General features: G+C 53.5%; 1 protein-coding gene across 1 annotated transcript; it reads left to right on the top strand.

Moving 5' to 3' along the window:
• The first annotated feature begins 351 nt into the window (after positions 1-351).
• Positions 352-2,498, top strand: SYNDIG1L (synapse differentiation inducing 1 like). The gene is made up of 3 exons (XM_047794667.1): positions 352-768; positions 2,060-2,200; positions 2,340-2,498. The coding sequence occupies exons 1-3, from the start codon at positions 352-354 to the stop codon at positions 2,496-2,498; spliced, it is 717 nt and encodes a 238-aa protein (XP_047650623.1).
• The last annotated feature ends 10,193 nt before the right edge of the window (positions 2,499-12,691 follow it).

Below are 12,691 nucleotides of genomic sequence, written 5' to 3'. Positions count from 1 at the left end.
ACGGTGCCTGGCTGTCGCTGATGCTTGGTTACCCTGTGTTGAATGGATAAACAATTGAGCCAACTCTATGAGGTAACTACTGGGCTATCCCTGATTTGCAAACAAAGAAACAGAGGCTCTAAGAGGCTGAGCAGCCAGCTCAAGGCCCCGGAGCGGGCCTGTGATAAAGGCGGGGTCCGAAGCAAGTTAGGTACAGAGTCTGTGCTTTTCACCACTTCCGGCCCTGCATCCAGCACACCCGGATCAGTGTCCATCTGTCCTGCTCTCCCAGCAGGCTCTCTGAGGACGGCTCAGCTGGCCACCAAGTCCAAGGGCTCGGGGGCTTCCCTCCCTGGAGCTGCCACCAGAACCATGGAGAGTCTGAGTGAGCTACAGAACCCACTGCTCCCTCGGAACCCCGCGCACCTCCAAGGCCCCTACCCTTTCCCCGAGGCTTCTCCCGCCTGGCCATGCAGAGAGAAGATCTATTCCTACCTCCTGGGGGGTGCTGGCCCCGCTCACGCCCACCAGCTCCTGGACCCAGGGTCCCTGCAGCTGGCCGTGGAGGCCTGGTACAGGCCCAACGGCCTCCTGGGGAGGGACAAGGTCAAGGAGCCCAGAGCGGGCAGCTGTGAGACCAGCTTCACAGAGAGCAGGGAGCCCCTGGCTGGGCCTACGGAGCGGCCCACAGAACCCAGCCAAGCCGAAGAGGATGTCACCATCCAGACTGTGTCCTACGGGGTTCAAGAGGAGCTCCAAGGCCAGGAGGACGACCAGGAGGAGGAGGAGGTGAGCGCACATGTTTAAAATGCAGGTTCTTGGGCCTTGCTCAGTGGGTCAAGGATCTGGGTTGCCACAAGCTGCAGGGTAGGTTGTAGATGCAGCTCAGATCTGGCATTGCTGTGGCTGTGGTGCAGGCCAGCAGCTGTAACTCCCATTTGACCCCTAGCCTGGGAACCTCTATATGCCACAGGTGCAGTCTTAAAAGAAAAAAAAAAATGCAGGTTCTTGGAGTTCCCTTGTGGCACAGGGAGTTAAGGATACAGAGTTGTCACTGCTGTGGCTGAGGTAATTTTTTTAATAAGTTTTTTAAGATGCACGTTCTCAGGCCCACCTCCAGGTGTTGAGATTCCATAGGCCTAGCTTGGGGCCAGGGAATCTGTATGTGACCAAGAAAATGCACTTCTGACACAGGTATTGTCCACACTTTGAGAAACACTAGCCTGGGTGACTAATTCTTTTAAAATATTTATTGCATTAGGATCTCTCTTTTTTTTTTTTTTGTCTTATTGTCCTTTTTAGGGCTGCACTAGTGGCATATGGAGGTTCCCAGGCTAGGGGTCAAATCAGAGCTGTAGCCGCCAGCCTACACCATAGCCACAGCAACGCTGGATCCAAGCCACATCTGCGATCTACACCACAGCTCATGGCAAGGCCGGATCCCCAACCCACTGAGCAAGGCCAGGGATCAAACCTGCAACATGATGGACACTGGTGGGATTAATTACCACTGACCCACAACAGGAATTCCAGTTCTTATTTTCTTAATTCTATAAGCAATTTAAACTCAATACAGAAAACCACTCAGAGATAACTATTATTTTAGTGGATGATCTTGTCTTTTTTATACATATTTTTTCCTACCCTACTCCCCCGAAGAGATCTCACTACACACAGTTCTGTAAGAGAATTGTCCTTACATTTCGAACTAAAACATATTTCAGGGCTGTTCCATGTAATTTAACATTTTTCTACAAAGCGGTTTTTCAGAGTTGCATAGTATCCCATTGTAAGTTTTTACATCACTTAGTAACTCAATCTGTTGGTCACTGGATGTTGACATTATTTCTAATCTTTCACAATGACGATCCTATGATGAAGATTCCAGTACAGATACACTTGTATCCTAGCGATAAGTTACTGAGGGTGGCATCGTTGGGCCATGGTCAAGGCTTTTGGTATGAGTGTGCCAAACCCAACCCACACTCCCACCAATAGAAGATGAGATGACCTGTTGCCCCCCTTCACTGCCAATGGGTGATCCTGGGCAAGGTCACAAGAGCCCACTTGTGTTTTGCAGAGTGATGCAACCTCAACAGAGAGTGAAAGCGAAGACAACTTCCTTACGCTGCCTCCCAGGGACCACCTGGGTCTCACTATCTTCTCCATGCTCTGCTGCTTCTGGCCACTGGGCATCGCCGCCTTCTACTTCTCCCAGGGGGTAAGAGCCTATGGGGCCCAGGGCTTCTGATCTGGCCACCCCCTCCCCTGGGGGGCCCTGAGGGCCAGGGCCTGGCGGGCGGGGGCTGTTTGGCTGGGCCTGGAGATGCTCCCTTTCATCAGCGCCTCTCTCTCCCTAGACCAGCAAGGCCATCTCCAAGGGAGACTTCCGCCTGGCCAGCACCACCTCCCGCCGGGCCCTCTTCCTGGCCACACTCTCCATCGCCGTCGGGGCCGGGATCTATGTGGCTGTGGTGGTGGCCCTGGCAGCTTACATGTCCCAGAATGGCCATGGCTAGTGGCCAGGAAGGCCTGGTGTCCTGACTCCCCTGCTCTGCCTGGGGAGGCAGTGGGGGCTCAGGGTAGTGGACTCTGGGGAATCCTGGCCCCTGAAGACAACCCATGAGGGTGGCTTGTCGAGAGGAGGCGTCCCAGGCTGCCACCTGCGGAGCACAACCTTCACTTCTTCTTGCCCATTGCAACCAGCCCACAGCAGGGCCGGGGGCGTCCCGCTGCAGCCCAGGCTGTGCTAGGAAGCAGGAGAGGGTAGGGCTCCCCGCCAGGCCATCCGGCCCACCTCTGCCTGGGAGCTGCCTCCGTTCTGCTCCTCCCTAAAGGATCTCCTGCCCTGCAAGCAGCCCCCTACCCAGCTCTGCTAACCTCTCCAGGAGAAAGAGCAGATCACAGGGCGAGAATGGGATGCCAGGGGACAGAGGAGCTGACCCAGTCCTTTCAGCCACAAGAGTCTCCACCTGGGGACACCTTGAACTTCCCCTTCTCCACTCTCTGGCCCATGATGCCCAGACCCCGGCCAGACAAGACGGAAATACATGGAGACGGAACGACCCCTGGGTCTTTCCGGTTCTGGAGGGTGCTTACCTCTCCCGGGGAGCTTGTGAGACAGTGCGGATTCTAGGCAGAGAAGAGGGGTCTCAGGTGTGTTAACTCTGTCCTCAGGGCAGGTTCTAGAGCTCCTCTGTGCAGGAACAAAAGGCAGATGCAATGACAGAGAGCCTGGAGGATCCTGAAATGTTGTTGGACCACTCAGGGCCCCCCATGCTGCCCCTTCCCTGCCCACATCATCCTTTTCTGGGCTCCTCTTGGAGGGCTCTGGGCTGGCACCATCCCAGGTAGATAGAGAGTGAGTGCCATCAGGCCAGCAGCCACTGAGTGAGCACAGGATCCTAGGTCCGGCCTTTGGGGGAAGTAGCGAGGAGACCTTGAGTAGTGAGGAGACGGGCATAGGGCTGAAGTGGCAGCTGAGTAGCCCAAGAAGGCTTCCTAGAGGAGGTGAGCAAGATCCAGATGGATGAGGAGACTGTATTTAAGGGATAGTAATGGATAATCCTTACTATTCATGAGCAGAGATGTGGCAGGAGCCTCCCAAAGGGGGCTCAAAGCTGTTTGGGTTATGCCTAGAATATCCAGACTGGAGCCAAACTGAGGGCTCCACCAATGCAAAGAAGAAGGTTAGGCCTGGTCTCAAAGGCCAGTCATGTTTTCCCACCTCTGAAAGCTAGGGGGTCAGGGATGGACCCCTGGTCAGCCTTGGAGCTTCTTCACCGGCACACACCCCCACCTCTCTCAGAGCTGCTGCCAACACCCTCAGCCGCTAGAGAACATCCAGAATTTTTAGAGACATTCAGACAGGCAGGGGGAAGCACATTGGGAGGTCAGGCCTGTCAGGGTTCAAGCTCTAGGACCTCACTGTGCATGATTTTGGGGACCTGATCATTCCCAGGGCGGCATCCAGAGCTCGGGGTTATGGATCTACCACCTTGTCCCACCATCCTCCTAACCCCAGGCGTTACCCAGTCCTCCGCCCACTGCGTCCCCTGCAGTCTCCCAGGCCCCGGATCAGCAGTTTTAATGTCCCATTATTGTATATATTTATCCTTGTAATAAACATTTCTGTAACACCTGGTGCCCTCTGGGCCTCTTACTGGCCTCGCCTGCCTCCACCTTGGCCTGTGTCCCATTCTTCCCCAAGGCTGATCTCCATCCCCAGATCTATAGCTCCTGACCCCTGGCAGCCTTCCCAAGAGGACATGCCCACATCCGTGCCTTAGAAGGAAGGCCGGGTACTCTGACTTGGAGGGCTTCTCTGCTTGGAAGAGCCTGGATGCAAAGCACTGGCAAGCTGACTCTGCAAGACAAGAAGAGAAGCCCTTCTGGATGTGAGAGCCTTAGAGGTCAGGAGGAAGGGCTCAAGGGTCCATTGATCTGCCTGGAGCTACCAAGGATGGACACAGGATATGAGGGTACCAAGGAGCCCCACTCCCCGATGGCCTTGCTCTGCTTCTTCGTATCTCCCTATGAGGAGGCTGCTCCTGGGTGGTGTGGGGAGGAAACCCTCTCGGCCTGCCTCAGACCCCAGCCTCAGCACCAAATCCCCAATATCCTCTTGGCCCCAGGCCCCCAGGAGACTGCCTGGGCTGGCAGAGGAAACAGCCTAGCCTCGAGGTCACTGCATGGAGGGCCCTGGCACACCCACACCCATATGTGCCTACTAGCAAGACACAGCTCTACAGGCACATACATGCTGCACAGGCTGGGTACCACTGAGACAGGGATTAGTGTGTGATATATATTAGGAGATGCTCTTGGGATAACATTTGAGGAAGGGAGCAGAAGAAGGCAGATTTGAATGAGAGGAGGCCAGGCTGCAGTGCAGGCCCAAGTGAGAGTCTGGGCCAACCCAAGATGGGCTCTGGAGTCAAGATACCCTTCAGAGTTGACCCACGGTAGGATGAAGAGCCAGGCCTTTATACCTGCTTACCAATCAGTCCTTGGATGTGGGCTACCCAGAAAAAGGCTGTGACCACAGGCAAGGCAGCTTGCTTCAATGGGGGCTGCTCCCAAAGGGGGTTTGTCCTGAGGCTGTTTGCTGACAGCACCTGTAGCAGCTGGAGGACTGGGCCCCTTATTCCGGGGGTGGCGGGGGGAGGGGCACCTGAGCAGCACATCGTGGTACCAACTATGCAGCAGCAGCCCAGTGGTGCCACCTAGATCCCCTTGGCATTTACGTCCCCACACTGAAGGCTGTTCCTAGGAACCCCACGACACTGCCTACCGGCCGGACAAGCCAAAAGTGCCTTCAACCACTGACAGAGGGGAGCTTGTGCACAATACCCCAGATTTCCCACCCTCTGGATGGGAGGTCACTAGTCACGTTGTACCCATGCTCAGGATTCCCCAGCAGGACTGGGCTTCAGAGGCCTGCAGTGGCAACTGGCTGAAATGCATGTCCCTCCCGGTCCTCTTCCCCATTCCCCTGCTGTGCTCCCGGGGATCAGCTCCCAATAAACTACCTACAATTGAATCTTTGTCAGAGGTGGCTTCCCAGGGAACCCAAACTAAGACACAGACCCGCACACACACCTGTACATAAATACTCACCATATACATGCCCACACCTACACACACGCCCATGCATGCACGCACGCGCGTGCACGCACACAAGTGCGGGCGTGCAGCCGCATACTCCTTCGTGCACGCATGCACGCACACACAGGCACCACCCACAGAGGCACAAATACTGTGCACACACACTCGCATGTGCCCACACATGTATCACGTGTCCATGCCAGGGGCGAAGCAGAAGACATGGTGGCTGAAGAATCCCACCCGGCCCCACCTGCTCTGCAGCCTCTGGTCCCCAGCCCAGCTGGGCAGTAGGATGAGCAGTGGGCAGTTGCACGTGGGTCCGGGCCCTGCTCTGGCCGGACAGGCTGCCCCAACAGCTCCCACCTCCTGCCCAGCCCTCCAGAATGCTGCTCCAGATCTGGAGACAAAAGAGAAGCCGCCAAATGATTTCTTAGGTTCCACCCTGGTCCCGCTCCCCCACTCTCTTCTCCTTCTCCCCCAGCCCCAGCCCCAGCAGCAAATTCAGGCTCTGGAGGAGAAAATGGAATCAGAAATGGAGCCCCTAGGGGCTTCTCTCCCCAAGTCCTTGGAAGGGCCCATCCTGTGAAGCCTGGGCTTGTCCTGAACGGTCCCTGCCACTCTGGCAGGGCCCTGTTCCCTGTCACACTGAGGCCTGCCTCTGGGTATGCCTGGGGCACGTTAGGCCTCCTGCTTCCCAACTCTGCCTGTGCCTCACTGCCTGAGGCTCCTAGAAGGCAGGGGGCTTGCAATCATCCCCTTCTGGCTGGTTCCTCAGGCTGGCAGAGAGCACTGAGGGGAGGGAGGGTCCCTTGGGTATAGGTGCCCGTGACGAGCTGCAGTGCCAGCACATCTGTGCAAATATTACCAATTATTTTCCTCACTATAAACACCCAGCAGGAAGGCAGAGAAGCAACCAACCCAAACTGTTTAAAATAGAAACCGAAATTGCTGCACAGGGATGTCAGGGCAGCGGGCAGAACGGGAGCCCTGTACCAGGGACCTGGGGTCTCCCCCACCAGCTGCTTAAATTGCAACTGCTCCCCCCTGACCCTGCACCGCCCCCACCTCAACTTTCTCCCCTACTGGCCAGGCAGAATGAGTTGGGAAAGGTCATGGCCCTGGGGAAGGGGGCATGTGATGGTGGGGGCCACGGGGAGTGCAGGGGAGGGAGGATGGCTGAGCCAGGAAGCAGGAGTCTCGTGGTCCAGGGCAACCACTGGGCTCAGATGTTGTGTGGAAAGGAGTAGGTGGGGGGCGGTGGGGGGGGAGCCACACTTCATTGTACCCAAAGGCATGGTCGGGGGACGCTCAGGTGAAGGCCAGGGACCTTGGAACACTGAGCCAAACAGGAACAGTGACTTGCCACCCCCTCTGAATGGTGGAAATGTTTATAAAGCCATTCCCAGCGGCCCAGGAGCCTTCCCTGTCCCTCCCTCCCCACAAACAGAGCTGATGGGCAGCAGGTCGCTGATAAGTCACACAGGTTGTCAAAATGCTGAAACACATTCCTACCAAGTGACAAACAGGCTCTGCCCCCAAGCCCCCCCAAAATCTCCCTTTCCTGCCCCCGTCCCCTCCCCAGGACTCCCAGCCACCCCGGCCCTGCAACTAAAGGGTTAACAGCAGGCTCAACAGCCCCCTCCCCCAAATGCATCCGTCCCCACCTGAGCTGCCCTGACTATTCTGTATCTCAGATGTCACCCCTGCCCACAAAGACATCATCTGTGTGCCCCTAGGGAGCCGGCTTTAGGCAAACTCAACCACTCCTCATTCTGCCCTTGCATCCCTGCTGCTTCCTGGATCTAGCCAGACCTGAGCCCCACCCAGAGGACAGGGAGTGTGCTGAGGCAGAGATCAGTGGCCAAGCTGTCAAGCAGCCAAATCTTGAGTGCTGCAGCAAGAATGAACCCTGGAGGACACCTCACCACAATCCCTGATGCTAAAGAAGAGACAATCAAGGCCCAGAGAAGGAAATGAGTTGCCCGAGATCACTCAGCAATTTATGAGCCAAACCCAGGCCTCACCTCCCAGGCCCTGGAGTTGCCAAGCAAGGCTGGTGATGTCTCTGCCTGCTGTAGAAACACTGAAAACCCAGGGAAGACTGCTGCCCCCACTGTGAATATTAACAAACTGCTTCCCTCAGCCTTCCTCCCAGGCTGTTTCCTGCTTCAAAGGCCGTCCCAGCCAGGCCCTCTTGGGAGCTGACACCTGGGCCCTTCTATTTTGGTGGGGCGGGAAGGTGAGAGCTTTGCCTAGCCTTGCTTGCCCCGGCTCACAGCACCCCCCAACCTCCTACCCCCTGCCTGCCACCACGGGTGCTCTCACATCCTCTCTGCAACAGCGGGGAGGCACTACTGGGGGGACCCACAGAGACACTCAGAGGTTCTGAACAAAAATAAAAGATACTTGTGTGGCCCATCTGCCTTTCCAGATACTTCCAACCCACATCCCTTGAACTGCTCTCACCTCTCTCCCTCTAAAGTGCTGGGCAGGTTTCAAAGCCACTTCTCCCACCATGAGGAAATGACAGAGAAAGAAATTCCCAGAAGGCAGGGCGCCCCCAGAGGTGCCAGGAAGGGGACAGAGAGGACAGCAGGCATGTTTGCAAGAGTGGGCAGGGCCAGGGGTGAGGCAGCAGGGACGGGCCACACTGACAGAGCACCTTCAGTGCACGAAGGACCTTTCCCTCTATCACTGAGACGAGTGTTCCTGGCCCCCCCTTTACAGATTGGGAGAAGGAGGCCAGCAAGGCTCTCTTTCCTCCTGGTTCCACATCATGGCATCAAAGTGGCTGCCATGGCTCCAGCCTCACGCCCCCAACCACATCCCATCTGAAGCCAGCTCCTGGCCATTTCCCTCCTTCACCCCTCCAGCCCTTTCCTAGCATTTCTGCTCGGAGCTGGCGGGGAGATGCAGCCCAACACAGTGGCAGAAAGCACAGAGTCTGGATCCAGACCACCTGGTTCGAATCCTACCTGATGCTCCTTGCAACCTTGAGTGTTTTCCCATCTGGAAAATGGGCACCATGGTGGTGCCTACTGAATAGGGTTGGTGCAACTATTACATAAGTTAATACTTATGTGGCTTCTACAACAGCACTGGGTATCTAATAAGTGCTATATGGAAAAGGTTTTTAATTATCTCTAGTTAACCACCACCCTAAATGGCTTCCCTGCCTGGAGCTCCTCCGCCTCCCCCCCCACCCTCACCTCTTCCACAGGCAGAGGGACTAGAGCCAATTCCTGGTGTATGGAGCCCCTGCGGATCACTCTCAGCACATGTCCGCTGATAACAAGCTCAATACACAAGCCTGTTTGTTTCTCGTGTCCCCCTGCCAGGAATGCCCTTGTCTGCCTCCCTCTCTTTTTCCTCCAAGCTAATAGAAACCTTCCAAGACACAGTTCTAGAAAATCTCATCTTCTCTAGTGCTTTCTGACAACTCTCCCCAGTGGCACCCCCGCCCCACAACCAAGTGGGGGTACTAACCACCCCGTGTCATGAGCCACCACCACACCGGTTCACACTGATAACCCAGCAGCATCTACAACCATTTGTTCCTCCGAGGGTGGGGCTCCTATCCGTCTCTGCCTCCCTAGATCTGGTGCCAGGGGAGGGGGCTGCTTTCTGTTGGTGTTTCACAGGGGCTGTCTGAGAACATCACTGGCAAGGAAGTGACTTGCCACACAGCTGGAGGAGGTCAGGGTTAGGATTTTTCCTCCATGATTTCGCTCTCAAAGGGGAGAATCACTCCCTTCCTGGGAGAGATGGGAACAGGGAGTGGCGGTCTCTAAGTGGGAGGGGCTTTATGATTCCAAGAAGAATGAAGCAGACCAGAGACAGCAAGGTGGACCCTTGGGGTGCCCAGCCTGCTGGAATCTGAATAGGGAGGGACGGCGCACAGAGCTCTTAGATGCCTCCCCCTGCTTTTCATCCGGGCCATGAGAGCCTTCCTTCCTGTGCTGTGAGATCTGCACTCTGGAGGAAAGTAGAAACAAGGGGGCAGAGACACCAGAGCCAATGCTCAATCCTCGTCTCCTCTGGTTTCCACCAGGCTCTGGGCTGAGGACAGAGAAGAAGTTCTTTTTTTTTTTTTTGTCTTTTTTGTTGTTGTTGTTGCTATTTCTTGGGCCGCTCCCTCGGCATATGGAGGTTCCCAGGCTAGGGGTTGAATCGGAGCTGTAGCCACCAGCCTACGCCAGGGCCACATCAACGCGGGATCCGAGCCGCGTCTGAAACCTACACCACAGCTCACGACAACGCCGGATCGTTAACCCACTGAGCAAGGGCAGGGACTGAACCCGCAACCTCATGGTTCCTAGTCGGATTCGTTAACCACCGCGCCACGACGGGAACTCCAAGAAGAAGAAGTTCTTTCTCAGTTTCTTTGCTTGCAGCTCGGCCCCTGAGTCACCCCTACTCCATCCTCCAACGGAGCCCACTGGCCTGTCCATAGCCCCCTCGGAAGGCCACAGACAGGAGCACTGCCTTCCTGCCCATCCTTCACCCAGTCCTGTGAGTCTGCCTCTCCCAAGGCTCCCAGATTCCATTGACTTCTTCTGTCTCTGTCGCTAAACCCTAGTCCCAGCCCACATCGGCTCTCTCTCAGGCGCCTGTAATAGTCTCCTAGATGTCCTGGCACCAGTTCCCACATGGACGAGCCTTGGGGACGTTATGCTAAGTGAAATAAACCAGTCAGAAAAAGACAAATACTGTATGAGTCCACTCCTATGAGGTTCAAATTCACAGAAACGGAAAGTAGAGTGGTGGTTGCCGGGGCTGTGGGAGAGGGGAAGCGGGGAGGTATTATTTAACAAGGAGTTTCAATTCAGTTGCACTACATTGTAGATACACGAACACTCCTGAGCCGTACACTTAAAAATGGATAAAATAGGAGTTCCCTGGTGGCCTAGTGATTAAGGATCCAGTGGTGTCACTTCTGTGGCTCTGGTTACTGCTGTGGTGTGGGTTCGATCCCTGGCCTGGGAACTTCCATGTGCCATGGGCATGGCCAAAAAAATGAATAAACTGGTAAATTTTATCTTGTTTTTTACCATAATTTTTTTAAAGACAGACGAAAGCAATAATTATTATTGTAAAGAAATATTCTAGGAGTTCCCATCATGACGCAGTGGTTAACGAATCCGATTAGGAACCATGAGGTTGCGGGTTCGGTCCCTGCCCTTGCTCAGTGGATTAAAGATCCAGCGTTGCCGTGAGCTGTGGTGTAGCTTTCAGACGCGGCTCAGATCCCGCGTTGCTGTGGCTCTGGCGTAGGCTGGTGGCTACAGCTCCTATTCCACCCCTAGCCTTGGAACTTCCATATGCCGCTAGAGCGGCCCTAGAAAAGGCAAAAAGACAAAAAATAAGAAATATTCTAATACTATTATAAATTTGTTCAGTCTTGTTTTGTTTTGCTTTTATTTTGTTTTTTGGCCATGCCTACGGTATGCAGAAGTTCCAGGGCCAGAGATCAAATCCTTGCCACAGCAGTGACCTGAGTCACAGCAGTGACAACGCCCTATCCTTAACCCATTGAGCCACCAGGGAACTCTGAGTTGTCTCTTTTCAAAGATGATTTTAATGTGGGGGGAGGAGCACCTCCTAAATAGCCTCCATTTAGCTAAAGGGAATTATTGTTTGTTTGTTGTTTTTTTGTTTGTTTTTTGCTTTTTTTATGGCCACACCCACGGCATATGGAGGTTCCTAGGCTAGGGGTCTAATCGGAGCTGTAGCCACTGGCCCACACCACAGGCACAGCAACAGGGGATCCAAGCCTCGTCTGCGACCTACACCACAGCTCACAGCAATGCCAGAGCCACAACCCACTGAGCAAGGCCAGGGACCAAACCCACAACTCCATGGTTCCTAGTCGGATTCATTTCTGCTGAGCCACAGCGGGATCTCCAAAAGGGAACTTTTCTAAAGGCAAATCTGGTTGAGTCAGCCCTTCACACTTGCAAGGTCTTTGCTATTTCCTCTGCCTGAAATAATTTTCCTTTCCTTCTTAGACTAATTAACTTCTTCAAATCTTGGTTCTATAGTCACTTCCTCAAGGAAGCCCTCCTTCACCAGCCTAGCTGGGTCTCTTCCCATTACTGTGCATTCTCTGAGCCCCAAGTTCCCCCTGTTCAAGGCCCAGATCCCCATGGCAACCGTACACTTGTTTCTGAGTATTGGATTCATGTCTGTCTCCCTCCACAGTAACCCTAGTGCCCAGGTAGATGACAGCTAAGCAAACAAAAACAGATTCACTCTCATGCAAACCAAACCACAATGAAATATTGCCTCACACCTGTCAGAATGACTATCACCAAAAAGAGCACAAACAGCAAATGTTGGTGAGCATGTGGAAAAAATGGAATCCTAGTACACTGTTAGCGAGGGTGTAAAAGGGTGCACTCACTGTGGAAAATGGTATGAAGTGCCTTAAAAAAACTAAAAATGGAAATACCACATGATCTAGCAACTCCACTCCTGGGTATTTATCCGAAGAAAATGAAAACACTAGTTGGAAAAGATACATACTCCACAATGTTCATACACACACACGTGCATGCATGCACTCGCACGCACACACACACACACACACACACGGAATATCACTCAGCCATAAGAAAAAAAAAAGAAATTTTGCCATTTGCAAAAACATCAAAACATCAGTGGACCAATAGGGTATTATGCTTAGTGAAATAAATCAAAGACAAATACTATGTTATTACTTACATGTTAAATTTAAAAAATTAAGCAAATGAGTGAATATAACGAAATAGAAATGGACTTACAGATATAGAGAACAAACTAGTGGTTACCAGTGGGGAGAGACAAGGTGGAAAGAGTAGGGATTAAGAGGTACAAACTACTATGTATAAAATAAATAAGCTACAAAGACATTATATAACGCAGGGAATATAGCCAATATTTTATAATAACTTTAAATGGAGTATAATCTAGTAAAATATTGGATCACTATGCTGTATACCTGCAAGTAGTTGTAAATCAACTAAACCTCAGTTTAAAAAATTCACTGCCAGGAGTTCCCATTGTGGCTCAGCAGGTGAAGAACCCAACTAGTATCCATGAGGATGCAGGTTTGATCCCTGGCCCC

This window comes from Phacochoerus africanus, chromosome 9 (genome assembly GCF_016906955.1).
Source record: "Phacochoerus africanus isolate WHEZ1 chromosome 9, ROS_Pafr_v1, whole genome shotgun sequence".
NCBI classification, from domain to species: domain Eukaryota; kingdom Metazoa; phylum Chordata; class Mammalia; order Artiodactyla; family Suidae; genus Phacochoerus; species Phacochoerus africanus.
This window is presented reverse-complemented; position numbering and strand designations above follow the sequence as displayed.